This window comes from Cavia porcellus, unplaced genomic scaffold (genome assembly GCF_034190915.1).
Source record: "Cavia porcellus strain 051 isolate PalLab524CR breed Dunkin Hartley unplaced genomic scaffold, mCavPor4.1 scaffold_29, whole genome shotgun sequence".
Lineage (NCBI taxonomy): Eukaryota > Metazoa > Chordata > Mammalia > Rodentia > Caviidae > Cavia > Cavia porcellus.
The window spans coordinates 11,851,054-11,879,039 of NW_026947512.1; the positions used below are offsets into that span (position 1 = coordinate 11,851,054).

A 27,986-nucleotide genomic window follows, 5' to 3' on the forward strand; every position below is an offset into this window, starting at 1 on the left:
GATTCAAAATTGCAGAGGAACCTACGCAATTTGGGAACGTTGTCCACAAAGATTGGCCTTGCCCTCAGTTAAAATGGCCAGCTCAGTTGCTTCAGAGATGCGAAATAGGCGGGCAGTCTGGGAGAGGCTTCCTGCGTCGGGCCGCGGAGCGCGTCGGGAAATGATTTTAAACTGGAGGGCGCTGTTAGCCACGCAACCGTTTCTCAGTCGTGGATATCTGCTGCGTTCTTGATCTCAGGACGGCTCAGTTGGAATAGTTAAGATGCCCTTTCGGGTTTTGCCCTTTTCCCTGTGCAGGCAGAAGCTGGCTCCGCAAGAGTGAAGGGCACGAAGCTGGGCGGCTAGGTGAGCGGAAATATCCCTCGGGGTGAAGTGGGAGGCCTCGCCCCGCGTTCGGGTGAGTCCAGTTCTCCCTTCCCGGCTCCTCTGTGTCCACCGTGAACACACTTCTGCAGCGAGAGGGAGCTGGTGGGAGGGTCCAGGCTTACTCCGGCCTCTCTCATAGCTGTCACTGTGGTGACTTTTCTTGCTTTTCTTCAGGGGATTTTAGTATAGACGTAGTTTTGGAGCCGAACTTGAAGAATTATTCGTGAATCCGGAATGGGTGACAAAGTCACCGCGACAATTTATTGGTAAGATGCCTTTTATGGATCCAAGCATTTTGCGTTTTGCCTGGTTGGGTGGGAGTTGTCTTTCCAGGACTTGTGTGTGTTACGTGGTTAGCTTTCTGCTAAGCATTGGCATTGGGGCATTTGAACTCGGATGTTAGCGGCAATGTAGGAAGTGATCACGTAGGGTTTCTTTTTTCACGGACTAACCAACAGAGAAATAAATAAGTGTGGCTTTTTGTTTGTTGGTGTTTTGTTTTTTTGAGACAGGTTCTAGCTGTGTAGTCTAGGTCTTCCTTGAGTCACTGTGTAGCTGTGGCGAGCTTCAAACTGATGGAGTTCCTCCTGAGTGTTGGGGTTCCAGGTGTGAGCCACCACACCTGACTACAACTAAGTCTTGTTTTGTTCTCTTTCCAGATAGGATCTTGGTATGTGGTTAAAACTAGCCTTAAACTCACTATGTAGCTCAGGCTGTCTTCAAACTTGGGGTGATCCTCCTACCTCAGCCTTCCAGTGCAGAGGTTACAGGTGTGCACATTTGTGTGTTATGAACAAACTATAAGTGCAAGAGGAGTTGGGTGGAAAAAGCTTTTCCTGAGGAGATGAAACCTGCTAAAAGAGGATTAACACTTTGTCTTCTTATCAAGTAGAGAGTACTCTAACTCACCTAGTGGATTGTTTGAGGACTGACAATATTTGTTAGGGGCCAGAAGAGTACCTGGAACATGATAAATGCTCAGTAAATTTTAGTAATTACTGGCCCAAATAAACTTGGAAAAGCATTCTGTGTAAATGGAACTGATTAAAATTCCCTTTTCAGATATATATATATATATATATATACACATATCTATATCTATATATTTCTATATATTTATATATGAAAGCTAGAATGCTTTAGAATAGCTGCTGTTTAAGTGTGGCTAAGGAAAACAAGAAGGTAATGGCAGAAAGATGCTGGTATTTGTCTTAAATTGCAATCAAATAGGGATCTTTTCTCAGAATTAGTAGAAGTGACAGTTCAGATAAGTGACACCATCATGGCTTCTTTAAACAAAGAGAAAAGTTTGCTAGGAGTCAAAATAATCTTTGAATCTTTCTAGCACACACCAAGATGGCTCTGATAAGTCCAAGGATTACTTCACAGATAAAGGAGCCATGAAGGAGTGCAGTAAGAAAGACCGGAGCAGGGGTAAAACTCAGGAGAGGTTGCGCACATCCAGGGATACAGCAGCGGGCGTTAGCCAGCTTAATGTGCAGAGGGGCTGCAGCTGCAGCTTCTTTGCAGTGCCAGGCCACTCAGAAGTCCCAGCTCCCCTGGAAGCTCCTCTGAATCCTTCTTGGTACAGCCATGACTAAGAGGTGCTACTCCTGCTCATAATCTTCAACTTCCTAAGAGATGAAAGGAAAAAAAGAAGGTCTTCATCCTAGGCCCACCAGGTGCACACTGGGCGTCTCATCAGGACTAACGATGGAGTCTAACAGAAAAGAGAAGGAAGACGATAGCAGAGGTGGAAGATGATGATCTTGGAGGTGCTAATGCTGGCGTCAACTCTTCCATGTGGATTCTGGTTCTACCTCTAGTTAACAGAATACAACTAGCAAACAGAGGATGGAGAAATGTGCCACCAGCAGAGGTGCTAGGTTACCAGGCAGGGGAGCCGCAGTTCCCAGTGCAGGCATCTCAAAGAGGAAGTGTCCCAGGGCAAGGACGGTCCAGAGCGTCATGTGCAGTTGTGTTATAGATGTCAATAATGTGGGGCAGCGCATCACTCGCAAGAGCAGGGTCCACATGCCAAGGGTCAGAGTGCAGAGGCCATTCACAAGCTTTGGCTTGCCGTGTGATCCTTTGCATTGAGAAAGGACAGGTCTCAGAAGCTGGGGAACATGTTCCCCTGGTTGTGGTGGACATCATGCCAGCTTTGTGACACATTCAGGAAACTGTTCCTGATGACCTGTCAAATACCCTGAATGGATTTTTTTGTCTTGAGATTGGACCCTCAGTACCACAGCAGCAAAGAAGCGCTCCCAGGACACTGCAGCCTGGATCTAAATTTAATGTAATTTAAATTTAAATTTTTGGTACCAGGAACTGAACTCAGGACCTTATGCTTGCTTGCCAGGCAGGTGTTGTGCCACTGAGCTATATCCCTGGCTCCTGAATTTAATTTTAAACACACTCTGAGGTACATAAAACTGGGCTGTGGCCAATGAGAAATACAGAATTTGGTGGAAAAAGCAACAAGAGGAAAGAAGGAAAGAATTCCCCTATAGTGAGGAGAGGAATCTATAAAATTGTTAGCATGAGTTAAGTTTTCAGTGCTTAGAATTCTGTTTTGTTTTAGAAAAAGAAAAAAAAAAATTAAAAACCAAAATAGATTTCCCTTGTTTTAATTTTTTTTTTTTAATGTAGACTATGGATACTTCTGATGCACCAGAATCGACTCCTAGACAAAGTACAACCTCAAGTCTTACAGATTACTTCATAGGTACCACCCCGCTGCAGAAACGATTGGAATCCATCAGGAAGCAGGTCTCAGTTCTCCCCACCCCACCTCGAAGGAAAATTCCGCAGGGTTCAGGGCTGCAGGTATGGTTTGTGTTTCTTCAGTTTAACCAACAATGAGACCATCTGAACAAAGCACTTTAGTTTCTATTACTATTGATGGATTTTTAACCACTCAGCTAACATATTGATAAAAAGTTAGATAATTTCATACCATCAGCACTGTGTGTTTTAATAACTTTTAAGTTTCTTTAACCTGGACCATTTCCACATTCTTTTTTTTTTTTGGTACCAGGGATCGAACTCACGACCTTGCACTCTCCAGGCAGTCCACATTATTTCTTTGTCTTTTATGACATTGATAGTTTTGAAGACTACATTTTCCTCCTTTCGCTTATTTATTGTTTAAAAACATTTTTTTTTTTTACTAGCACATGGTAGCAGTAGATGGGTTTTACAGTCATCTGGGGAGTGGGGACATACACGTAATACAACTTGCATCTTTTACTTCCTGTCCCCATCCCTCCCCTCTTCCTCCTCTAATTCCCCTCCCCCATTTTCATTCTTATTGACATTATTAATCTTAGCTTGTGTATATGGCATTTGATGTTTACATTCATTAAGGTTATTAGGTTCTGCTACATGACTTATCTTTATTCTACTAGTAATAATATATAATAATTTCTACTAGTTTCCCCCCCGGCTGCCCCTACCCCTCTCACTTGGTTTCTTGGATCCCTTCCCATTTCCAAGAGACCCACCCTGTCTCCTTCTGTCCATCTTCTGTTTATCTCTGTTTGTGGTTTCTCTTACTCGAAGAAGAGATAGAATATTTAAGCCTGTGCATCAATTTATTTCACTCAACATTATATTTTCCAGGTGCATTCATTTTCCAACTGTCTCAAATTTGTCCTTCTTTACAGTCAATAGTCTGTTACATATAGTTATCCAGTAGTCTGTTGATGGGTATACAGGCTGCTTCCAGGATTTAGCCATTATGAATTGTGCTGCTATATACATTGGTGTGCATGTGTTGTAGTATGCTGTCTTAAACTCTGTGGGGAAGATACCTGGATGTTCTATTTTGTATTTCTCTGATATTTCATCACGATTAAATACAAATTATGTATTCTTCGTTAGAAGACTGCATAGGTGTTGTATCCTCCAATAACTTCATTGTAGTTGTTTTCCCTTGTATGCATAATACTCTTGGCATAGGAAACAAATTGCTTCTTTGTGACAGTTTCTTAAATTACTAATGCTGATAATGCAAGAAGACAAAAGGTTTTTTGTTTTTTATTTTTTATTTATTTATTTTTTGTATTTTTGAGACAGGATCTCACCATGTAGTTCATTCATTCAGGCTGGTCTTGAACTCAATATGTAACCCTGACTGTCATCGAACTTGTGGCACTCCTCCTGTCTCAGCCTCCTAAGTGCTGGCGTTACAGATATGTGCCACTGTGCCTGGCCTAGAAAACAAATTTTATATAAAGATTGGAATGTTCAATTCAGTGTTTCCTCAGCCTTATAATAATTTTGCCATATATTTTGATACTTATAAGAAAAATATGTGTAACTGTTTCAGTGAAGGCTCCAGCTACAACATTTTTCTGAAGTAGGTAACTGTAGTGAGAGTCCAAAAGACAGGAAGCTATGAGACTGTTGGAAAACATGGAGACTAGAAATTCAGGAAGCCAGAAGCTTACTGGGTGCACATATAAAGCAATCCAAGGAAGCCAATACAAATAAAAGTGTTTTTATTTTTGATGGTACTAACTGAGCACAGCAAAAAATACTCCCAAGTATATCTTTTTATTTAATTTATTGAATTAGGCATTGTGGATTTGTTGGCAATATTGTATTATACTGTATAGTTTTTTTTTTTTTTTTTTTTTTTTTTTTGTCTTTTTGAGACAGGGTCTCGCTATGCAGTTCAGGCTGGCCTTAAGCTCACTTTGTAGCCCAGGCTTGTCTTGAACTCACAACGATCCTCTTGCCTCAGCCTCCCAAGTGCTGGAATTACAGGCATGAGCCACCACGCCCAGCCTGTATCGTATTATATTTTGTGTGGCAGTATAGGGCAACGTATCCAGCTGTTTTTTTTTATTTTGAGGTAACATCTTGCTAAGTTGGCCAGCCTGTTTTGTTTTTTGTCTTTTTGAGACAGGGTCTTGCTATGCAGTTCAGGGTGGCCTCCAACTTTGTAACTCAGGCTGGCTTTGGATTCACAGTGATCCTCCTGCCTCAGCCTCCCAAGTGCTAGGATTACAGCCTTTTGTCACCATTCCCAGCTGCCAGCCTGGTTTTGAACTTGTGTCCCAAGTAGCTGGGGTGTGTACTATCATGCCTGGTGCTACCAAATTTTAAAAAAATTACATAAACCTAATCAAACTAGGTACTTCAGGAAGTTACTATTTTCAGAATATATAGTTTCTTAAAGTAGAACATACATGTTCATCAACTATTTATTAAAAACTTACTATAAGGGGTTGGGGATTTAGCTCAGCGGTATAAGCACCTGCCTCGCAAGCAGGCAGTCGTGAGTTCGATCCCCGATACCGATAAAAAAGAAAAAGACCAAAAAAACACCTTACTATAAATGGCATTGTCCTAAGTACTGTGAAGAAAAGTAAAGTGAGGGCAGGAGAGAGAACAACAGGTTTGGAGCGGTGCCAGCACTGCCTCGCTTCAGCTTGGGGGGCCTCTCGGGGACGCCGAGGCGGAGCTGAGTGAGGGAAAGGGATATTCCTGTTCTGTGTGCGCGCTGGGGGAGATGCCCTCCAGCGGAGACAGCTCGGCACCTGCAGGGCCTTGCTCAGGGGTCTGCAAAAGGTCTTGTGAACTCCATTTTGAGACGATCTTTGTAGTGTAAAGATCAGGTACCAACAGATTTATATTAGATGTTTAAATGCTATGTAAGTTTTTACTAATGTTTTCTTTTTTGGTCTTTTAAACTTTGTTTTGGTTTCTATTTTGCTTTTTGTTTTTTCCTTTATTTTATCCTTTATTTTGTTTCTTGATTCTTAAACCTTTTTGTCTTGATTTTGTTGTTTAGGAAAATGTTGATCCTCAGAAGGTTGCATTCCTTCTGCATAAACAGTGGACTTTGTATAGCTTAACTCCTCTATATAAATTCTCCTATGCTAATCTCAAAGAGTATTCAAGACTTCTGAGTGCGTTTATTGCCGCTGAAAAGCAGAAAGGACTTGCTGTGGAAGTGGGAGAAGACTTCAGCATCAAAGTGATTTTCTCTACTCTCCTAGGAATGAAAGGAACACAAAGGGATCCAGAAGCATTTCTCGTCCAGGTAGTGGGGATAAGCTGTACTTGCTCCCCAGGGAAAAGGATCTGCGTTTTCTTGCTTTGGAAATTGTTGTGGTATTTTCTTACTGTTTTTTAAATTCCTAAGTTAGTGGTTTCAGCCTATTTCATGTCTTGTTTGACCAAGTTATAATAATTAGATGTGATCAACTTAAAACATTTAGTTCTAAATCTATAGAAACATGTGTATGTGTGTGTGTGTGTATGTGTGAAATCATGTTTATTTTAGGAAACCTAACAAATACATAAAAGGCAAAGGAAGGTAAAAATTACAGGTTACTCTTTTGGTATGCATCTATTTGGTTATCAAAATCTGTGTAGTCTTGAAATGGGGATTATAGTGCCCCAACTTTTCATTATGATATTTTTATTAATATTATAGATACGTCTGTAATTTTATGCTCTTGAGTTTACTATCTAGAGGCACTTTTAATTAAAAAAGTAACATTTCACACACAATATTACATGATGCCATATTAGACTCAGAAATGTAGTATTTTATTTTCCATCCTATAGGTAGTATATAAAAGGAATAAGTATCTTTTAAGCAATCAGATTGATTGATTGATTGATTTTGGTTTTTTGAGACAGAGTCTCACTATTGTAGTCCAGGCTGGCCTCGAACTTGCAGTGATCCTCTTGCCTCAGCCTCCCAAGTGCTGGGATCACAGGCATATGCCACCAAACCTGACCAGATTTATTTATTTATTTAATTCCAGGTTTTTTTTGTTTTTGATACCAGGGATTGAACTCATGACCTCACACTTGCGAAGAAGGCACTTATGTTGCTGAGCTAAATCCCTGGCAATTTTATTTTTTAATAATAAAAAAAATGAATTTCTTTTGAGTTAACTAATCCCTTTTTTTTTCTTTCTTTCTTTTTTTTGTGTGTGATATTGGGATGTGAAACAGTTTTGCTAAGCTTCCCAGGCTGGTCTTGAACTGTAGTTTCATGCCTTGGTTTCCCAAGTAGCTGGGATTACAAGCATGTGTCACTGTGCCTAAATTAACTAATTTAATTGTTAATAAATTAAATTCTTAAGCAGTTTGAAAGACTAGATGTATATTTCTTTGTATAAATTTGGGCTCAGTCAGGCATGGTGTTGTACTTTGGCTACTAAGTGAGTTCAAGGCCAGTCTGAACTACATAGTGAGACCCTGTCTCAAAAGACAAAAAAAAAAAAAAGAAAAAAAATCAGGGCTCAGCAAACTATGGTCTGTAGGCCAAATCTGACCCCCTCCTTGTTTTAGTGAGTAAGGTTTTATTGGAACATAACTTATTTTGTTTGATTTTGTTTTATCTTGGGCTGCTTTTGAGCTATAACAGCAGAATTAAATAGCAGCAACAGAGACCATATGAGCTGCAAAGCTTAAAATATTTATTCTCTGGCCCTTTACAGAAAAATTTAACAACTTCAAGGGTGTATTACAGTATTGGCAAAGATTTCAGGGTGTTCTAGGATTAGTTCCTTTGACTAGAGCAGAAAGCCTAAATGTTAGAGATTTATCTTGACCTGTCCAAGGCTGGTATGATGCTAATGGAATCAATAATCTGGGCCCCTTATGTTTTCTCTGAAATCCTTAGTGTATAACTTCCAGCCTAAAAATCATCTATGGTATATGATGGTTTGGGGAGATACAAACATTATATTTAAGTTTCAGGTAGGAAGGACACAAAGTAGATATTGCTGAGATTCAGCAACTTGTTTACATTCTAGTTTGAAGGAAGGCTAGAAACACCTATGTATGTAGGTAGTAAGTGGATAGATATTTTTGAGAGTGTCTCACAATCTAGTGCAGGCTTGAACTTGCCATGTAGCCCAGACTGGCCTGGGACTCAACAGTGATCCTCTTGCCTTAGTCTCCTGAATGCTGAGATTACAGGTGTGTGCTACCATACCTGGCTGAAAAGTTTCTTTTTTTAGGGGTTACTTTGCCAGTTGTAAATAAAGGAACTCTTATTGCGGAAGGAAAAACAGTGAGTAGATTGCAGTCTTTGTGAAGTGAAGCAGCTCATGTCAGAGAAGTTTTATGACACGCATGTCACCAGCCAAGCGAATATTAGGGTTAGAAATGATCTCTTAAGGCTGAGTGTGGTGGTGCATGCCTGTAATCCCAGCTACTCAGAAGGCTGAGGGGGAGAACTGAAAGTTCAGTGCCAGCTTGGACAATTTAATGAGATTTGTCTTCAAATAAAAACTGGCATACAGGAGGCCACAGGTTTACTCCCAGTATTGAAAACACAAAAAAGAAATGATCCTTTGAATTACTGGTACAGTGTTCTAATAGTTTTCAAATGAAATTTCATTTTGACAGGGTGATAGACACTTAGGTCATAAAATTATGTGACAGTATTTCCTGGGCTGCAGGGTATTCGTCAATCTCTCATAATCTCCTAAATAAGGTAAAGTAGACTTTAAATGATCATCTCTAAAGGGATATGAGACAGGGCCATGATCTTAACCTTAGCCAGGTCAATACTTTAACAACAAAAACTTTTAGGAATATCTTGAAGGAGTGTATCTCATGTAGTTTATGCATGTAAAGTTGGAAGGGTTACTGGCTAGAAATACCAAGATTCCTAAATGATCTGAATGGATTGGCACAGTGGGCCAAATTAAAAGAACTTAAAATTTAGTAGTAATAAATTTACTGCTTCAATTTAAGTTGAGGGAGATTTACTTATTAACAGCAAAAATGAGGATGTAGGGCTAATTTATATAAAGCTGTCAATTAAAAATCAGTTGAATTCTAAGATTACATTAATAGGAGTGTAATCTAGGACAGAGGTAGTGATAGCCTTGTAATCAGACTTTGGGGGAATAGTTATGTTCACTTTCAAATGATTCCTGCGCATAAGGCGCTCCGAAAAGAGTGACTGGGAGAGCGAGAAAATGTGAATGGATGTCTTAGAAGAATGGTTAAAAAAACCGGAGATGTTGAACTTCGCACTGTGGTTGATAAGGACTATCAAATATTTGCAGGGTTTTTCCTATAAAAGAAAGAATACATTTGATTTGTTTTACAGGCCCTTAAGGGAAAAAGCAGGATGCCTGATGAAGACTATAGGACCTAACATTAAAGAACATTTTACGTTGATAGAGTTCTTTTTTTTTTTTTTTACGTTGATAGAGTTCTTTGGGTTTTTTTGGTCTTTTTCCTTTTTATCGGTACCGGGGATCGAACTCACGACTGCCTACTTGCAAGGCAGGTGCTTATGCCACTGAGCTAAATCCCCAGCCCCATGTTGATAGAGTTCTTGGTTTTTTTTTTTTTTTTGGCTTTTTCATTTTTATCGGTACTGGGGATCGAGCTAAATCCCAGCCCCCGTTGATAGAGTTCTTATAGGAAATGTTGTCTTCATCAATGGAAGTGTGTTGATTTGGTGACCTTTTTTTTTTCTTTTGGTATTGGGAATTGAACTCACAAGCACATACTGTGCCGCTGCATTATATCCCCAGCCTTGGTGACTTTTTATAGTCACTTCTAGTGTTTTTTTTTTTTTTATTTCAAGCAAGACATTGTACTTGATTATGCCATATAGGCATCTTTTGTTTAGCATTTTAGTTATACAGAGTTCTTGCCATATACCGTATCTCTACTGTATACAAATGCTGGGGGAAATGTCAGCTGTTTTGATAAATCCTAATAACTGGGGAGATAATCTCTGTGTTTTGTTGTTGTTGTTGTTGTTGTTTTTGAGAAGATTATTTAGGAGTAAATGTACTTTTGAACCCAATGAATCTGTTTTGCTTTTCTTCATAGATTCTGTCAAAATCTCAATTGCCACCTCAGAACAGAGAAGGTAAAGTGTTATGGACCGGTTGGTTCTGCAGTATATTTGGAGACAGTCTCCTGGAGACAGTTTCAGAAGATTTCACCTGTCTACCCTTATTCCTTGCAAATGGAGCAGAGTCTAACACAGCCATAATTGGAACTTGGTTTCAGAAGACCTTTGACTGCTATTTCAGTCCGTTAACCATCAATGCATTTAATCTTTCCTGGTTGGCTGCTATGTGGACTGCATGTAAAATGGACCATTATGTGGCTACTACTGAGTTTTTTTGGTCTGTACCCTGTAGCCCTCAGAGTCTGGATATTTCTTATGCAATACATCCAGAGGATGCAAAAGCTTTGTGGGACAGTGTCCACAAGACACCTGGGGAGATTACCCAGGAGGAAGTTGACTTATTTATGGAATGCCTTTGTTCACATTTCCATAGGCATTTCAAAATTCATTTATCAGCCACAAGACTGGTACGTGTTTCAACATCTGTAGCTTCTGCACATACTGATGGAAAAATAAAGGTTAGTTTGAACGAAACAAATTAAATAACTGCTCCTAATTAATGCCAGGTTTTCAAAATGTGTAGTGGTTATATTCTTCACACTGGAAACACATTTGAATGTATACCAATTCAAGACAATGGAGAAACCTTAACTGTATGCTTTAAGGCTTTAGTTTTCTAGATGCAGCTTTGTAGTAGAAAGGTATATATCTTGTGCCCTAATGACTTGGGTAATAATATGAATTATTCTGTAGTAAGTTTCAAACTCTTAAAAATTGTTTCTTAATAAATTTTGAGCTGGGTGTGTTGGTACTATAATTCCAACTCCCAGGAGGATAAAGCAGGAAGATCACCATGAGTTCAAGGCTAGTTTGAGCTACATAGTGAGTTCAGCGTGAATTACAATAATGAGACTCTGTCTCAAAAACAAAATAAAATAAAAATAAAATAAAACTTGAAAGTAACCAGAGAATTTTAGATTAGATAAGAAAAGTATATATCTAGAAACATAGAATAAGGTGTTAATCTTTATAGTTTAGGCTTATCTTCAGTGGGAGAGAAATGATAGGAGATACTATTTTATTTTCTGTGAAGTACTTTTCACAAGTAATAGTAGAAATACACTTGGTTTCTAAAATATATTTAAAAACATAGCCATAATATATATTCAGTAAGTGTTTCCTATGATCTTATCACTACATTAGTTTGATAAACTTAATTCTTTTTTAATTTTAAACATTGACATATACATATTTATGGGGCACAGTATAATAATTTGATATATGTAATGTCTAAAGATCATAACAATTAATGTTTCTATCTCTTCAACCATCCTTGCTACTTGTTGGAACCTTTAGACTCTTGTAATAAATTGCTACAGACTATGGTTATTCTGCTGTAGTGTAGGACACTAGACCTGATTCCTGCTATCTGACCCTCCGTTGGTACCCATCATCCAATATCCCTCTGTCCTCTGTTGGCCTATCCTCACCTCTAGTAGCCACCATTCTGTTGTCTTCTTTTATGAGATGAACTTTCATAGTTTCCACAAATGAGTCAGACCATGCTGTAGGTGTGTCCTTCTGTGCCTGAAATACCTTAACACATTCATGTCAGTGCCATAATTTGTAGAGTTTGCTGTTGGGTAGCTCTGAACCACCAATGCTACATGCATGACTGTCCATCGGGTGGCATAGGACAGTCCCATTCGATGCTACAAGCTGCCCAATGCGTTAGTCATGCATGTACCACCAGTGGTTCAAGCCAGCGGGAATGTGTTGATCTTTACAAAAACAAGGAAACAGGCCAAATTTAAGGTACAGTGTAAGATAGTAAGCAGAGGAGTCAAGGTTTGAGCACTCTACATGCTCTTATGTTGCAGGAGCACCCTTTACCAGACTGGAGTTAGCATGCAGTAGTAGACTGGGATATAATTTTGATTAGAAGAAATCAATTAGAAAAATCAACAGTGAAAAGAAATAGAATGGGAAATATAAAAATGAAAGTGCAGGGCAGAGGATTTAGCCCAGTGGCATAAGCCTGGAAGCGTGAGATTGCGAGTTCGATCCCTGGTACCAAAAAAAAAAAAGTGATAGTGCATTGCATGTGTGAGCTTAGTGTACTATCCAGAAATTATACCAGTGTAATAGTCATCTAAATACCAAGCTGGTTTGTTGTGCTATTCTAATTTTAAATTTCTTCTGTTTTTTTTACTTCTACAGATTCTGTGTCACAAATACCTTATTGGCGTGTTGGCATATTTGACAGAACTGGCAGTGTTTCAGGTTGAATGAGGCTGTGTGGACTACATGTCGTGGATTATGCACCTTGTTTTCATTGGATATTTGCCTAGTTGCTGTCTCAAGAGGGAGCACAAGAGAAACGAATGTCTGTCTCTGCATCTGTCTCTTTATGGAGCCCTTGAAGGTGCTTGGATGGAAGCCAGGAAGGATCTAGAAGAACAACAAATGTGGTAGTGGAGTGAGCCACAGTCATGTACTCAAGGACCGGTCATGAGGATCTGGGGTGCCACTCTCTAGGAAATGTTAATTTATTGGTCATCTTCTTAAAGAATAAATGTTCACTGTATTAAATTTTTAGGATTTAGCCAGGTGTGGTGTACACGTCTGTAATCCCAGCACTTGGGAGGCTGAGGCAGGAGGGTCAGTGTGAGTTTGAGGTCAGTCTGGGCTATGTTAGTGAGTTCAAGACAAGCCTACACCACATAGTGAGATCCTGTCTTAAATAAAAAGTAAATTTTTAGGTTTCAAATGAGATATATTTAATAATTGAATACTCATGATTGAGATTTTTAGAATCTTTAATCACTTTTAAGTGCGTTAGACTTGCATTGACAGATGATTTTTTTTGTCTTCTAAAGACACTTTCCTAGCTTATTTTGCTGTAGGGAACGGGCTATCAAAGTCCCCTAAAAAGAAAGACAGTGATGAGTAGAGTTGTGTGTGATGATGCATAACTACAGTGCCAGCACTCTAGAGGCTGATGTTCACAAGTTTTTTTTTTGTCTTTTTCATTTTTATCGGTACCAGGGATCGAACTCACGACCGCCTGCTTGCAAGGCAGGTGCTTATGCCACTGAGCTAAATCCCCAGCCCCAAGAATATCACAAGTTTGACCCAGTACATTAATTCAGCGAGACCTTGGCTCAAAAGATAAGCCCAGCATGGTGGCAAATGCCTGTTATCTCAGCACTCAGGAGGCTGAGGCTGGAGGATCATCCCACATTCAAGGCCAAGAGTAGGCTACACAGTGAGTTCAAGGCCAGCCTGAATTACATAGTGAGAATCTGTCTAAAGAAACAAAAACAAGATTTTAAAAGGAGTTGAGGATGTAGTTCAGTGAGAATGTCCTGGGTTCATTCCCTAGTACCTGGGAAAAATAATTGATAGACATCTTCTTAGCTATTAATGTGCTGCTGTTATTATGTTCTATTCTTACTACAATGCTGAATTAAATACTTTTAAAGTGAAGTAGTGTGTCTCAGTGTCTTGATGTCTTTTAATTAGTGACTCAGTGTTGAAAAAGAGACTTTTTCTCTAGCTCAGCAATTATTTAGGATTATGCATGTTGTGCTGGAAGGTGTGTGTAAGCTCCCTGTGAGAAGGGTTAACTTTTGTGCTTTTGGTTTAACACAGTGCCTGACAAATACCTGTAGATTGTGACTTTTATTTTTATTTTTATTTTTTTTTGTCTTTTTCGTTTTTATCGGTACCGGGGATCGAACTCACGACCGCCTGCTTGCAAGGCAGAAGCTTATGCCGCTGAGCTAAACCCCCAGCCCCGATTGTGACTTTTAATGAACAATTTCATTTTACAGATGAAAACTGATCAAGCAACCTAAGAGACTTGCTCATGATCTTCTATCTAAATGTTTCCTTTTTACATTCTAAGTATATAGGAGAACATGGCGGACAGATAACAGCAACTACCGGAGGCTCTCTGAAAGACTCGGCTCAGAAGCCAGGAATGGTGCGGACTAAGGAGACATAAGCAGGTGGAGATATGCTCTGCTGACTCAGGAACGAACTGGGCTGAGAGAAACCAACTTGGTATGCAGTCCTGGTGCTAAAACAGGAACAGAAAAGCCTTGGTGTGGAGGCTGGATTCCGCGCCATTGTAAGCCGCGATTTGGGTTTCCCGCCGCGCGGCGGCTGGCTGCCTCTACAGTGGCCTGGCAAGAAGAGAGACGCGCAGAAGCTCTGAGAACGGCAATCTGCGAACGGCAGGGAGGCGTGCACTGACTTGTGGTGAGGTGAGTGAGAGAAACTGACACTCTACCACAGTTTGACTCCAGCAGAGGACTTTCTGGGCCCGAGCAGTCCTGCAGGAGCAGGGCGCGGTGGCGACTCCAGCCACACATCCCCCTCTCGAGCGGGATTGGTGAAAAGTGCCTGGCTTGCGTGACGCTGCCGGCAGACCTGGTAGACTGTCCCAACCCAGATCCCAGAGCCTGACGGTGGCCCGGAGGGGAGACGCGTAGGCTGCCTGGTCCGTAACTCCCTGGTGCGCAGCGGTGAGCGGGAACACCTAACTGGTGCAATTCGATCAGGCTGTGGCTGACTGGGAGAGAAGCTGGGCCTCCTATATAAGCTTGCATATATAAGGAACAGAGAAGAAGAGGCAGCATGGGAAGAGGCAGCAACAAGAAAGGCTCCTCGGCCCCCAATTCTAAGAAACAGGCAATAGCAGACACCGCACCAATACACATAAGGCACCATATAGAGAGCCTCATAGACCAATTCAGGAATGAAGTTATCAACGACCTGAAGCTAGAAGTATGCAGAATAGTTAGAGAAATGCTAAGTACCACCCAGGAAAAAACAGGTGGTGGAATGGAAGAACAGAAAAAAAGGGGAGAATTGTTTGATGGAGAAAACAGAAAGCATAGAATACGTGAAGCAGGTTCAAAGGGACTACCAAGATACTAAGAAGTCTATCGAAGACTGGCATAACAGCTTGAAAGAAACTAAGGACAGACTATCTGAACTGGAGGGCAGACTTGTAATATGGGAGAATGAAATGAAAAACTTCTTAAAAATAACAAAGAAACAAATAGCAGTAATACAAAGACAAGAAGATGATAAGAGGAGCCATAACTTAAGGATTAAGAACATAAAAGAAGAAGTAGGGACACAAACAAGTGAACTACAAAAGCTACTCACAGAAATAATCCAGGAGAATTTTCCTAATTTAGCAAAAGGTAAAGAAACTCAGATGTATGAGGCATACAGGACCCCAGCTACCTACAACCCAAACAGAGCAACACCCAGGCATATAATAATAAAAATTCCAGAAATTCAATACAAGAACAGAATATTAAAAGCTGTCAGAGACAAGAAACAGACCACTTACAAGGGAACACCCATCAGAATTACAGCAGACTTCTCTGCACAAACCATCAAATCACGAAGAGCATGGGGGGAAATAATTCAAGCTTTGAAAGATAATAATCTCCAGCCAAGATTGAGATATCCTGCACAACTGTCCCTGGAAATTGATGGAAAAACGAGGTGCTTCCAGGATAAAGAGGAACTGGGGGAATTTGCAACCACTAATTCAACCCTACAGAAAGTATTGCAGGATATTCTAAAAAAAGAAAAATACAAAGAACCCAGAAATAGTGGCGGGGAGGCCACAACGAATGGAGCAGAGAACAAAATGAAGAAGACAAACTGACAGCTACTGACAGAAAAAGAGCTCAACAGAAATGAGGCAGAGAAGATTGGATGATAGGAACAGCTATTTTGGAGAAAATGACATCTTAATAGGTAATACTGATTTAGTACCATCTTGTTTTGAAGTCTCATCTAGCTTTTGTTCTTCTGTCTCCAATGGTCTAAACAGGTTGTATCTTATTGGATTTTATTATGTACAATAGTATAAGCAAAAACCTTTTAAAGACAAGGAGATTATACAGAAACCATTGTTCATTTTCTGTTAGTCGATTCTAAATACTCTGTAATGCTGTCATTCTCTTGAATGGTTTTACATTGTTTTGATATACTTAATGCTACAGTATACGAAGTTGTACTCAAGGATGTCAAAGAAAGAAACAATATGGTAACTACTTTTAGGTTAGGATTATCTGGTGGTGAAACACTATTCTGCTTAAATGGTTATGTTTGGATCTGCGCTGTTTCGTTGTTATGCCCTCTTTTATCTCAATCTCCACTCCATTATTTACTTTTTTATCTTTATCCTTTTAATTAAAGGAAAAAAATAGCAGGATATATTATAGTAACCCACTTTGACTTTCTATTATCTCGATTTGAAGCCCTGTATTACTCTCACCATCTGGTTTTTAACTGATGTTCCCCTATTCTGTTTTGCTGGATAGTATCAGGTTCGAAAGTTTAGGCATCAACTGTGAAGATAATGAGATTCATTATGACGCCCATTCTTGTTGACTTTTATCTACTTTTGAAGACCTACAATGTCTCCAATGTTTTGGTTTTGTCGGTTTTATTCTTTACTGTTTTGTTCAATTGTATTATAACTAACCATATAGGCAATTCTATATAGCGGGAGGCATTATGGTAACCATTGTTGATCATCTTGTATTATGTTTTTACATTATCTATTATGTCCACCCTTATGACTTGACCAATTCTGTTCTGTTATGTCACATTTGGTTTTACTCTCTTCCAAAAAAGTAATAAGAACCGTGGGAGCAATGAAACCCAAAATGTGTAATAGTCATGGTACAAAAGAGAGGAAAAGAAAGTGCTCCAAACTATATAACTGCATGTATATTTAAGTGTATAAGATAGAAAATGATATCACAGAGTTTTATTGGATCAATGAACAGAACTGTTTTTAGTATCATTGATGGAATGTCCACTTTACAAGCTTTAATTTTGTGACTTGAACAATTATTTCTAAGATGACAATATGTAATCCATTAACTAGTGATTTCCTACTGTTCATTTTTTTTTCTGTAAATCTGTATAACTTGTACCCTTTCCCTGCTTTTTTTTTCTTTTCTCCTTAAATAAAATTAAAAAAAAAAACCAAAAAAAAAAAAAAAAAAGAAATGGTATTTTTTATGATCTTCTTGAAAGAAACTAATGCTAATAGATTGTCATTCTAAAAACAAAGATTAACTTCTGAGATGGTGTTCATCTGTATTAGAAATGACAGAGCTGGTCACTTGTTTGATGTGTTGGGGACAGGACTGCTGTAGCAAAGCAGACCCAAGGGCCCTGTCGTGTGGAACTTACATTCTAGTGAAAGAAGGGGAAAGGTAAGTATTTAAGACACAAGCGAATGCTGTGGGATATGAATGGAAGCATCCTGGAGAGTATCTAAGAAGCTTAAAAGAACAGCTGACTCCTGGGTATGGTTGGTGTACAGTTGTAGCCTCAGCACTCAGGAGGCTGAGTCAGGAGTACTGCAAGTTCAACGCCAGCCTGGGCTACATAGTTAGACTCTGTCTCAAACAGCTGTTGTGTCTACACTCTGCAGCCTCTCCCCCTTTTGGGGATTGAACTTGGAGTAAACTGCTTAGCTCTATCTCCAGCCTACCAGCCTGGCTTCTTACAATACATGATATAGGACTTTTTAAAGTTGCCTAGAGTGACCTTGAACTTGGCCTTAGCCTCCTGAGTAGCTTGGATTACAGGCGTGCACCGCCGCGCATGCCTTCTTTATCCCTTTTCTTACTCATCCCTGCATCCACATTGCTGCCTTTAGGGTTGATGTAATGGCTGCTGCTCTAGTGCTCAGGTCACAGGAATGTGGCTTAGGTTGAAGGATGACAGCATGGCCTTGCTATAGCTGAAAAATAAGTCACACACCAATACAAAGAATCAAGGAAGACATCTATGCTCCTATGGAGTAATCTTCGTGATGTGATACAGAGAAAAGCAAGGAGTGAACAGAGGATGTGGTATGCCATTTTATATTTTAAAGAAAAAAAAACCTAAAAAGCAAAACAACAAAAATGTAAACAAATTAAAATGGCAGCTATATAGAGGTTTTTAGAACAAGATGACAGGAATTTAACAATGGTTGTGACACTGCACATTGCTGGCTTTAAAGTAGTTGCTCAGGCACTAAACAGGAATAAAACAAAACAGTAAAACAGAACAAAGCATTGGATTTCAAAAACAAGACAGGAGGAAATACCCCACAGGTGCCACAGTGTACACTGCCGTCCTCTGAGTAGATGCCCAGACTACCAGCCTCAGGTCTGCAAGGTCAACCGAACAAGACTTTAAGTCAGCCAGTTGCTTAGCGTGGGAATGTGGGGCTGCTCTTCTGGCTTCCCAGCCCACACACTGGCTGACTTGTGGCGTGGTTACTCTTCCTGTGTCTTACTGAGTCACGTGGCAGAGGCTGCTTCGCAAGAAGGCGTGGTTCTGCTTCTTGCTGTGTCTCTTACAATCCTGCATAGCCAGTATGCTGCATTTTATGTAAGGGATCTAGGAGATACCAGTATGTGTTGTTTCCTTGAGTTTTCAAAAGACAAAAGGTAAAACAAAAAACCAGTGAATATGTTTACAGAGGAAAGGGATGAACTGGGTTGAGGTAATAAAATTAAGATGTAAATGTTTCTTGCTATAGTTTTGAACCATGCCTTTTATATAATTGCATAACAAGAAGAGCTCACAAAGGAAAAATAAAAGCCCACCACGGTAGCACATGCCTGTCATCCTAGCACTCAGGAAGCTGAAGCAGAAGAATCACAAATTTGAGGCCGACAACTTTATAACAGGTCCAAAGACAGCCTGAACTATGTAGTGAGAACTTGTCTAAAACAAACAAGAAACCCAAGGTAAGTCACAATGTTACCTTATTAGGGAAGTTTTTAGTTTGAATATAATTATTTAAAGGTGAGAGATGTAGATCACTGGTAGAATGCTTGGCAGAATGTATGGGCCCTGGGTTTGATCCAGCGGGGAGAAAGCCCTTCTGAGGCACATTAGGGAAGAGGGACCAGAAACCATAAAAGCAACAGAAGGAGCTAGGCACAGTGGCGCACTGCTGTAATCCCAGCACTTGAGGCTGAGGCAGGAAGATTGCTGTAGGACAGAGAGAAGCCTAGGCTACAAAGTGAGCCCAAGGCCAGCCTGAACTGCACAATGAGACCCTGTCAGAAAGACGAGGAAAAATACCAAACAAACCAAACAACAGAAGGCATTCTTGGTATGCAGAGGCATCTAAAAGCCTAAATTAACCAAAAATCGACCCAATAATTCGCTGCAAAATGTAAACGAAAAGTTTTAGCAATAATATAAGAATGGGAAAATGGCACTGTCCTCTGACTTTGTGACCTCAACTGCTTTTCTCTCTCCATCTCTACCTCAGTGCTCAGGCTGTTCACCTCTTTGCTCAGTTATGCTTTTACTAAAAAGACACAAAGTAATTGCCAAAAACCTTTTAAAATTACACTTCTAATTCCTCAGGTTTTTCTGCAGTACAGGGGATTGGGCTCTTGTGCAGCCTTGCAGACGTGGCCTGGTCGGGGAGCACTGACCTGCCGTGAATGCCAGAGGCCCTGGTTCCATCCCTAGCAAGCAAAAGCCTAAAATTGAAACAGATGGCTAATCACACACTGCTTGTAGTATTTTTAAATTGTGTTGGGGAAAGGGGGCAGGGTGGAGAAGAAAGGAGAGTAGAAATGATCAAGATAAAGTATGTCTGTACCAGTTCCCTGAAGGAATGTAAATGAATATAATTATGTATCACATGTATATACTAATTAAAATTTTAAAAATTATGGTATTTTGGGTATACTATATTCTATTTGGCTCTATCCTAGAAAAGGAAGAGTTAAGAGTAACAGAGGCACTTAAATCATATTTAGTTATCTTATTAATCATATTGTTACCTTTTTTTTTTTTTTTTGAGGCAGTCTCCCTATGTAGTTTAGGCTTGCTTTGAACTCATTATGTAGCTCAGGGTGGCCTTGAATTCAGGGCAATCCTTCTGCCTCAGTTTCCTGAGTGCTGGGATCACAGGTATGCTCCGCCATGCCGAGCTTACTTGGGACTTAAATAGGATTGTGTAGAATCAGTTGATCAATTTTGGAAGTGTTACTGTATATCTTCCAATCTGTGAACATGAGATGTCTTTCCATTCATTTAAATCCTTAATTTCTTCCAACAAAGTTTTGCAGTTTTTCATATAAAACTGTCCTTTTTGGGTTAAATTCCTAAGTATTTTATTCTTTTTGATAATACTGACAATGGAATTTTCTTTGTTTCATTTTTACATTGTTATTTGTATATAGAAATAATTGGTTTTGTGTATTGCTCTTGTATCCTGTGACTTTGCTGAAGTTGTTTGTTCTAACAGTTTTTTTAAACTCAATTCCTTAGAATTTTCTATATACAAGGCTCATGTCCTCTGTGAATACAGTTTTACTTCTTAATTTTCAAACTTTTATATTTTAAAACCCTTTCTCTTGGTTATGGAGATTAGTGGGCTTGATTTGTACATGCTCATAGCACACTTTGATCATCTCCCTCTTTCCCCTCCCTGGTACTGCCCTGTTTCACATTTGGGGGCAGGGTTCAACTCAGTGTATTTAACATATTTTAAAATAACATTCATCTTCCTATTCCCTACGCATGGAATAATCTATTGTGTTTTTTGGTACGGGGGATCGAACTTGCGATCTTGCACTTGCCAGGCAGGTGCTTACACTGCTGAGCTAAATCCCCAGCCCTATTCCCTACTCTTTTACTCCCTCCAGCTCCCCCTTATTCCCTTCTTCTTGTCTAGTAATAGTTTCCCTTCTATTTTCTTATCTCTTTTTGGTTCCACATATTAAGCAGAACATGCAACATTTGTCTGAGTCTGACTTATTTTGTTCAGCACGATGGTTTTCAGATCAAACCATTATGTTTTCAGATCAAACCATTATCCTGCTTAGACGTGATTTTGATCTTTATGGTGGAATAACTCTCTATTATATATATGTTTGGTCCATTTCATGGAGCACCTAGGTTGGTTCCAAATCTTGGCTACTGTGAATCGTGCTACAATAAACAGGTATGCAATATCCCTGTTTATTTATTACAGGTATTCCTATAACATGCTAACTTTAATTCCTCTAAGTATATACCAAAGAGTGGTATAGCTGGATCAAATGGTAGCTCTATTTTTCATGTTTTGAGGAACCCCTATACTGGTTTCCATAGTAGCTGTACTGGTTTACATTCCCATCAGCAATATAGAGGGGTTCCTTAGACTCACTATGTACTTTAGGCTGGTCTTAAACTTGAGATGTTCCTCCTGCCTTGCCCTCCAGAGTGCTAGGATCACAGGTATGTGACATAATGCTTGACTCAGTTTATGATCATTTTAGAGGATCTTCTTTTCTTCTTGAGTTTTGAAAGATACTTTTGCTGGATATGGTACACTAGGTAGGTACTTTATTTTTCAGGGCCTGAAATAAATCATTCCATGCTTTCCTAGCCTCTAGGGTTTCTGCAAAGATATCTGAAGCTATTCTGATAGATTTGCCTCTACATATGACTTGAAATTTTTCTGTTGCAACTTTCCATATTCATTTCTTATTCTGTACCCTTTCATTTTAACTATATTTTGACATAATGAAGTTCTCTTCTGGTCATACCTGTTTGGAGTTCTAAATGCCTCTTTATCTTGATGTCTATATATTTCCCAAGATTTGGGAATTTTTTCGTTATTACTTCATGAAATAGTTTTTCTGTGCCATTACTCTGTATATCAACCTCTTCACCAAAAATGTGTAAGTTTAGTTTTTTAACTGTCCCAGAGTTCATACTATTTTATTCATACCCAATTTTTAAGTGTTTATATATACTTACTTCTCAGCCATGTCTTCAAGCCCTGAAATTCTCTTTATGTGGTCCTTTGTATTGTTGAGGCTTTCTACTGAATTTTAAAATTTGATTTATTATGCATTTTATTTCCAAGATTTCTGTTTCATTTTTCTTGAGAATCTTAGTCTCTTTGTTGAATTACTCAATATCCTGCATTGTCTTTATTCAGCTGTTTGTTTTTAACCTCTTTGAAGTCATTCATCATTTTATAAATCAGTCTTTTGAATTCTTTGTCTAGCATGACATCCACTATCTTTGTATTCCGTTCCCAACAAACTATGGACATTTGGAGGAGTTATATAACCCCCCCCCATACTTCTTGTATTTCTGTATTGATATTGGTGCACCTGTCAGACTGGATATAGTATTAGCTCCTTTCCTGGAAGAGAAACAGTTCATGGTATGGCAGGCAGGCAGGAAGCAGCAGCAGCAGCAAACCTCCCTTTCCCTTTTAATTCCATCCAGACTACAAGTATATTGATTGTTGCCACTCAGCTCAGAGTGGTTCTGTCTTCTGTAAATCTATGCAGTCACACCCTGAACTATGCTAATCTAATCAGTAGATGAATCCAGTTATCACCCTTGAGATCCAACATCATAATCCAGTCACTTCCCAAATCCCACCTGGGAGGAGTACATGAGGCTCTGGGGGACATGTTAAATATATACCCTAACATCCCTTCCATTTTTATTCAAAAGTCTTATTAATGTTCATCTTTTTTTTGAGGGCTTGATTAAAAGAAACACTGAGAGAGTAAAAATGAAAACTCAGGTTTTTTTTTTTGGGGGGGGGGTTTGGTACTGGGGATCAAACTCACAACCTTGTGCTTGCCAGGCAGGCACTTACGCCACTGAGCTTAATCCCCAGCCCAAAAGTCAGTAAGATTGATGAAGCAAAGATAAACCAGATTGATATTGAAATACAATGAAACTCAATCAAAAACAACTATACATGGGCCTGGGATTTAGCTCAGTGATATAAGCACCTACCTGGCAAGCAGGAGGTCATGAGCTCGATCCCTGGTACTGCAGAGCCCCCCCCCCCAACAACAACAACAAAAACCAAACAAAAAAAACCCCAACTATACCACCATTAACAATACAAAAGAAATCATTAATGGTAACAGTAATACAAAAACATACCAGGTATTGACATACAAAGACTAAAAAGCTCAGTAAAAGCAAAAACTGTACCACCAGTATCAATAGAAATCAGATGATAATATAAAGAAGCTAAAAATTAATAGTGAGGTGAAAAAAGGTAAAATGGAAGAAATAAAATGTTTTTTAAAAGGAATTGAGAAGAGTAAAAACAAAAAAATTTAAAAATAAAGGAATTGAGAGAAAAGAGATAAAAATATTATTAAAAAATAAATTAGGTTGGGGATTTAGCTCAGTAGCATAAGAGCCTGCTTGGTAAGCAATGAGGTCAATCCTTGGTACCAATAAATAAATAAATAAATAAATAGAATTAGGTACAAGTAACAGAAAATAAAATAAACAAGAACAACAATAAAGGGAGACCAAACATCAAACAAAAAGAGAAATAAGTTTAAAAATTCCTCCATATTGAGACTTTTGGGAGGATAATTCCTTTCCTGCATTTGCAACTAGAATCACCGAAAGAATTAAATTCATGAACCAAGGTATTATTAGGCCCCTACCTCCTAATGCACATCCAGCTATGAATTCATTAGTGGATTAACACATTCTGGCCAGCTTGAACCACTGGTGATATATATATATATATGTATATATATATATATATATGAATGACTATTGCATCAGGTGGCTTGTATACTGGTGGTACAGAGATCTAACCACTTTTATTGAGCTTTTTACTAATAACATTAATAAGAAGTCTATAGATGGACCAAATCTAGTTTTTTGAATTTGAATAGTTACTACCAAATATAGACACTATTCCAATTAAAATGTCATTTTCTTAAGGAACTATAATATAATGTGTGGTCTACTAAATCAATGATTTTATTTATATTACTGTAATCACAGACAAGATCAAGTTTTATGTTTCCAGGTTTTCCACTAATCAGTATACATGTATGATTTTTATAAGTTGTTAACATACAAGAGGTTCTTTTATCAGTGCATTTAAGAAATTTTACAACAATTTTCAAAAGTTTATGATTTTGCCACATTTAGCTTGTACTCATAAAAATTTTTGACTTTGTTGTAAAGTCCACAAAAATACATTTCTTATTTTTATTTTTTTGGTACCAGAGATCAAACTCACAACTGAATGCTTGCAAGGCAGGCACTTATGCCATTGAGCTAAATTCCTGGCCCCGTTTCTTTCTTTCTTTCTTTTTTTTTTTTTCTTTTTATCATCGTTTCTTATTTTTAAAAGTTCTTGTGCTAGACTGTGGTAGTTTGACAATTGGAGGTCAACTTGTAGCACCCAGCAGAACTGAATCAGTGAAGTGCTACATGCAGATGGCCACCTGAGGATCACTGCCAACAGCATAAAGAGAACTGGAGGGTAAGAGGGTGCTGTTGACTCTTCTGGAGGAGCTTATTACACTGGTTTTCCTGATATGAACTCGGCTGTTATCCCTGGAGGAGCTTGGGATCTCACCGTTGCTGAGGATGACTGTAATTCACCTTGGGGAGCTCTGGTGCTTACCTTGAGTGTTGCTTCCCGGCTCCAGTGCAAATCCCTCAGCCCGCTGGCACAGATCCTTCATCTCACTGGTGCAGAGTTTCTAGCTTCCACCACTGATCTTTGGGTTTTTACATTGCAGATTGTTGGTACAGGCTGGCATGAGACACTGTTGTGGGTTCTGGACCTCCAGCTGGACTTGTAGAAGGCGTTGCCATAGGCTTGGTCTTTAGCTGGACTTGTGCAGGACATTGTTGCAGGGTCCAGGCCCTTAGCTAGATTCTTTGGGTCTCTAGTGTGTGGTTAGATTCCTTGCACTTTCTGGATTTGACTCTTTGAGCGACTATTATAAACCTATAAATTATGTGTCCTGTATTGTTTCCCTTGCAAATCCTGACTACAACATTGTGCTATACTCAAATAATAACTACCTGCATATAACGTGGTGTTCCAACAATAAGCTGTTCATTAATTTCAAAACAACATAAGAATGCCCTTGCATCAGAGGGTTTGCACTTTTTCTGGCATAGACCTATAAGTTCCAGATGTAACCATTAGACAAACATAACATATAATTTTATGCCACATTTGTGTCATTTTCCTTTGACATATTGGCAAAAATGCAGATGTCCTTGCCATAAATATTATTTTTTGTCTAACACTACCTTAAGTGGCTAAATTACTAAAAGATCATTACTAAGAACATAGATGACAGTTGAGAAATCTTTCACGATTGCTAACCATAAGCCTGTCTTCTATATCTGAGGTTTTGTCCTCACATTGGGTCATTCTCCTGCAGTCTCCTGTGGAATTTTTATTCTCCTGGATATCTGCTTGAATTTATTTTATAAATTCTATTTCTTTCTTATGTAGGGCATTCATGGTTTCCACCATTTTCTTAAGACCCCCCCCCACATTTTTAAAAACTGTATCTGTTCTAGAGTCACTAAGCATGGTTTTCATCAAGGTTGTCATCTCTGTAGTTATCTGAGAAATTATTTCTGATTTGATTTTTTTCTAGGGCTTCATTCATTTGGTTTGTTGTTACCACTTCAGAGAGGCCAGGGGGTGGCCTCAAATTGTCCCACTTCATTGACTCCTGGGTTTGTTTGGTGAACTAGATGTCTGTGTTGCATCTTAATTGTATTCTCATTTTAAAAAATTTAAAAAATTAATTCCTAGGATCCAGATTTGGTGGCACACTCTTGTAATTCCAGTACTTGTGAGGCTGAGGCAGGAGGACTGTTGTCAATTTGAGACAGCCTGGGCTACAAAGTAAGCCCAAGGCCAGCCTGAACTGCATAGTGAGTCTCAAAAAGACAAAAAAAAAAAAAAAAAAAAAAAAAAATTCCTGGGTATCGGATCCTGACCTAGATCTCCAATCTCCCAAATGAATATATTGTGAAGACTTAAATAAAATGAGACAAGGGGTATGATTTTAGGGCTCCAGGACTGTCAAAACCCTTTAGCTGAGTCTGAGATTCTGAGGGCTAAGACGAAGACTCCTCTGGACTGCCTATTTTTATTAGGTCAAAAACAAAGGGCAAGGAAACAGGGAAGTGAGCAGGACCTTGGGAGTCACTTCAAGGATGTCTACAAGTAATGAATCATATCAATTTAGGAGAACCGTCTTATCATGAAGACATGGTAGGAGTGAGACTGTAGGAGTAATCTCTGCAGCTGCAGTCTCTTTCTATTTAATTCATGTTTGAGCGAAGTGTCTGCAGCTGTGGCCTTGCACCCTTTGAGGTATCTCTGGCCTCACAGGCACTACAGGCCTCAGCCAGGACCAGTGATTCATAGAAGCTCACTTACTATGAATCAGCTCCCATTGCCAGGCAAGGGGCCAGCACCTAGGACAGACTCACAGTCAAATATATAAAGCCAATTAGTTAATTTTAAATCCTGCTCAGAGCCAGAGCCAGTTCATATGGTCTCCAACATCTCCTTTTTGTTTTTGTAACAACAGCTGAATCAAAGCAAGTCACGACTGAACTGTCTAGAGGTCAGCCCATCTTGGCTTTCCTTCAACAGACTATACATAGAATAAGGAGAAACACACAGATTACTTGAAGTATACCAACATAAAGCCAGAAGTGTGCCTTCAGATAGTTGAATGGATTTAATTGATCTAAAACATCAGAAAATTTGTACCAATCTTGAATTTGTTCATCAAATTTTTGGGCTTGTTGGGACATTGACAACACCTCCTTCTGGAGAGTTTCAATATCCATAGTAACATTTTGATGGATAGCTCCTTGTACATGCTTCCTTATATCCTCCCAAGGATACATAGATTTGTTATAATGCAAGGGAGTTATGCAGAAATGAGTGGCCTTGTAATGGCACTTAACTTAGGACCAGACATGTCTAGTTCATGATAAATCTCAGGTGGAGAATTTGCCCAAGTAATGGGTCTAAGTAATAGTGGATTAAGGGCATAAGCCCAATACTCTCCTCCTGAGACAGGTGTCATACATATAGATTCTGTCAACAGGGCCATTAAGGCAACCAAAAGATTTTTAGGGGTTGGTAGAATTCCCCTTCTGGTGACTATATAGCCTCATGAATTATTGCTTGGATGTCATTCCACTGGATCACTTGTCCTCTCTCCTGGTCTCTTGGGGGAGATGGAGGTCCATTCTCTGGCTGATAGGTAGGTCTCTGAGGGCCCAGGTTGGCTGAGCCATCACATAAGGCTGTCTCCAGTGTTGGCTGTGTCCCCCACCAAGGCTGTGTCTTTCTTGCGGATTTTCACCTGTTAAGACATAAGCATAACCTCCCTTCCATGTTATTAGATGTATTAGTCCTTTAACATTTAAACTATGCATGGACAAGTCTATCCATGGGAAAAATAAGAATGTTAAAAAAGTAGTTTTTTAAATCAATTATGATGAAAGGCTAGTCTCTGGGAATTGCAGTTGGATCTGGCAGTCCTGGCTGCAGTGTCCCGATAGGAAGTAAGTAAGCATTTACAGCTCTTAAATTTTGGAACCACCTCCATTTGCCTGACTTTTTTGGAATAACAAAGACATTAGTATTTCAAGGGCTGAGCTTTCTAAATGTCCTAGCTGTAATTTCTCTTCAACTAATTTGTGTAATTGAGTTAGCTTCTCTATTTTAAGGGACCATTGATCTACCTAATCAGGCTCTGTGGTTTTCCATTGTAAAGGCAGAGCTGTTGTTGAGGAGAAGCATCAATGGCCTTTGTCAAAAAAAAAAACTTGCTGATATCTAATACCTTGCCTGTCATTTTTAGGTATAATCTTAACAGGCTCTTTGATTCCCTGTTTTTTCCTAGTCCTT

The 27,986-nt window shown here is 39.2% G+C and overlaps 1 protein-coding gene across 4 annotated transcripts; it reads left to right on the forward strand.

Annotated features, from left to right (window-relative positions):
- Window positions 1-152: 152 nt before the first annotated feature.
- Cenpl (centromere protein L) lies at window positions 153-17,281 on the forward strand. Of its 4 annotated transcripts, none has more exons than XM_063239956.1 (6): window positions 153-345; window positions 541-632; window positions 3,022-3,198; window positions 6,173-6,424; window positions 10,204-10,243; window positions 14,139-17,281. In XM_063239956.1, the coding sequence occupies exons 3-6, from the start codon at window positions 3,025-3,027 to the stop codon at window positions 14,225-14,227; spliced, it is 555 nt and encodes a 184-aa protein (XP_063096026.1). In that variant the 5' UTR covers window positions 153-345; window positions 541-632; window positions 3,022-3,024; the 3' UTR covers window positions 14,228-17,281. The 4 variants fall into 4 exon arrangements, with proteins under 4 accessions (XP_063096026.1, XP_003474746.1, XP_063096025.1 ...); XM_003474698.4 differs by lacking the exon at window positions 14,139-17,281 and adding an exon at window positions 12,449-13,717 and having other exon boundaries at window positions 10,204-10,746; XM_063239954.1 differs by lacking the exon at window positions 14,139-17,281 and adding an exon at window positions 12,449-13,717 and having other exon boundaries at window positions 154-397; window positions 10,204-10,746.
- The last annotated feature ends 10,705 nt before the right edge of the window (window positions 17,282-27,986 follow it).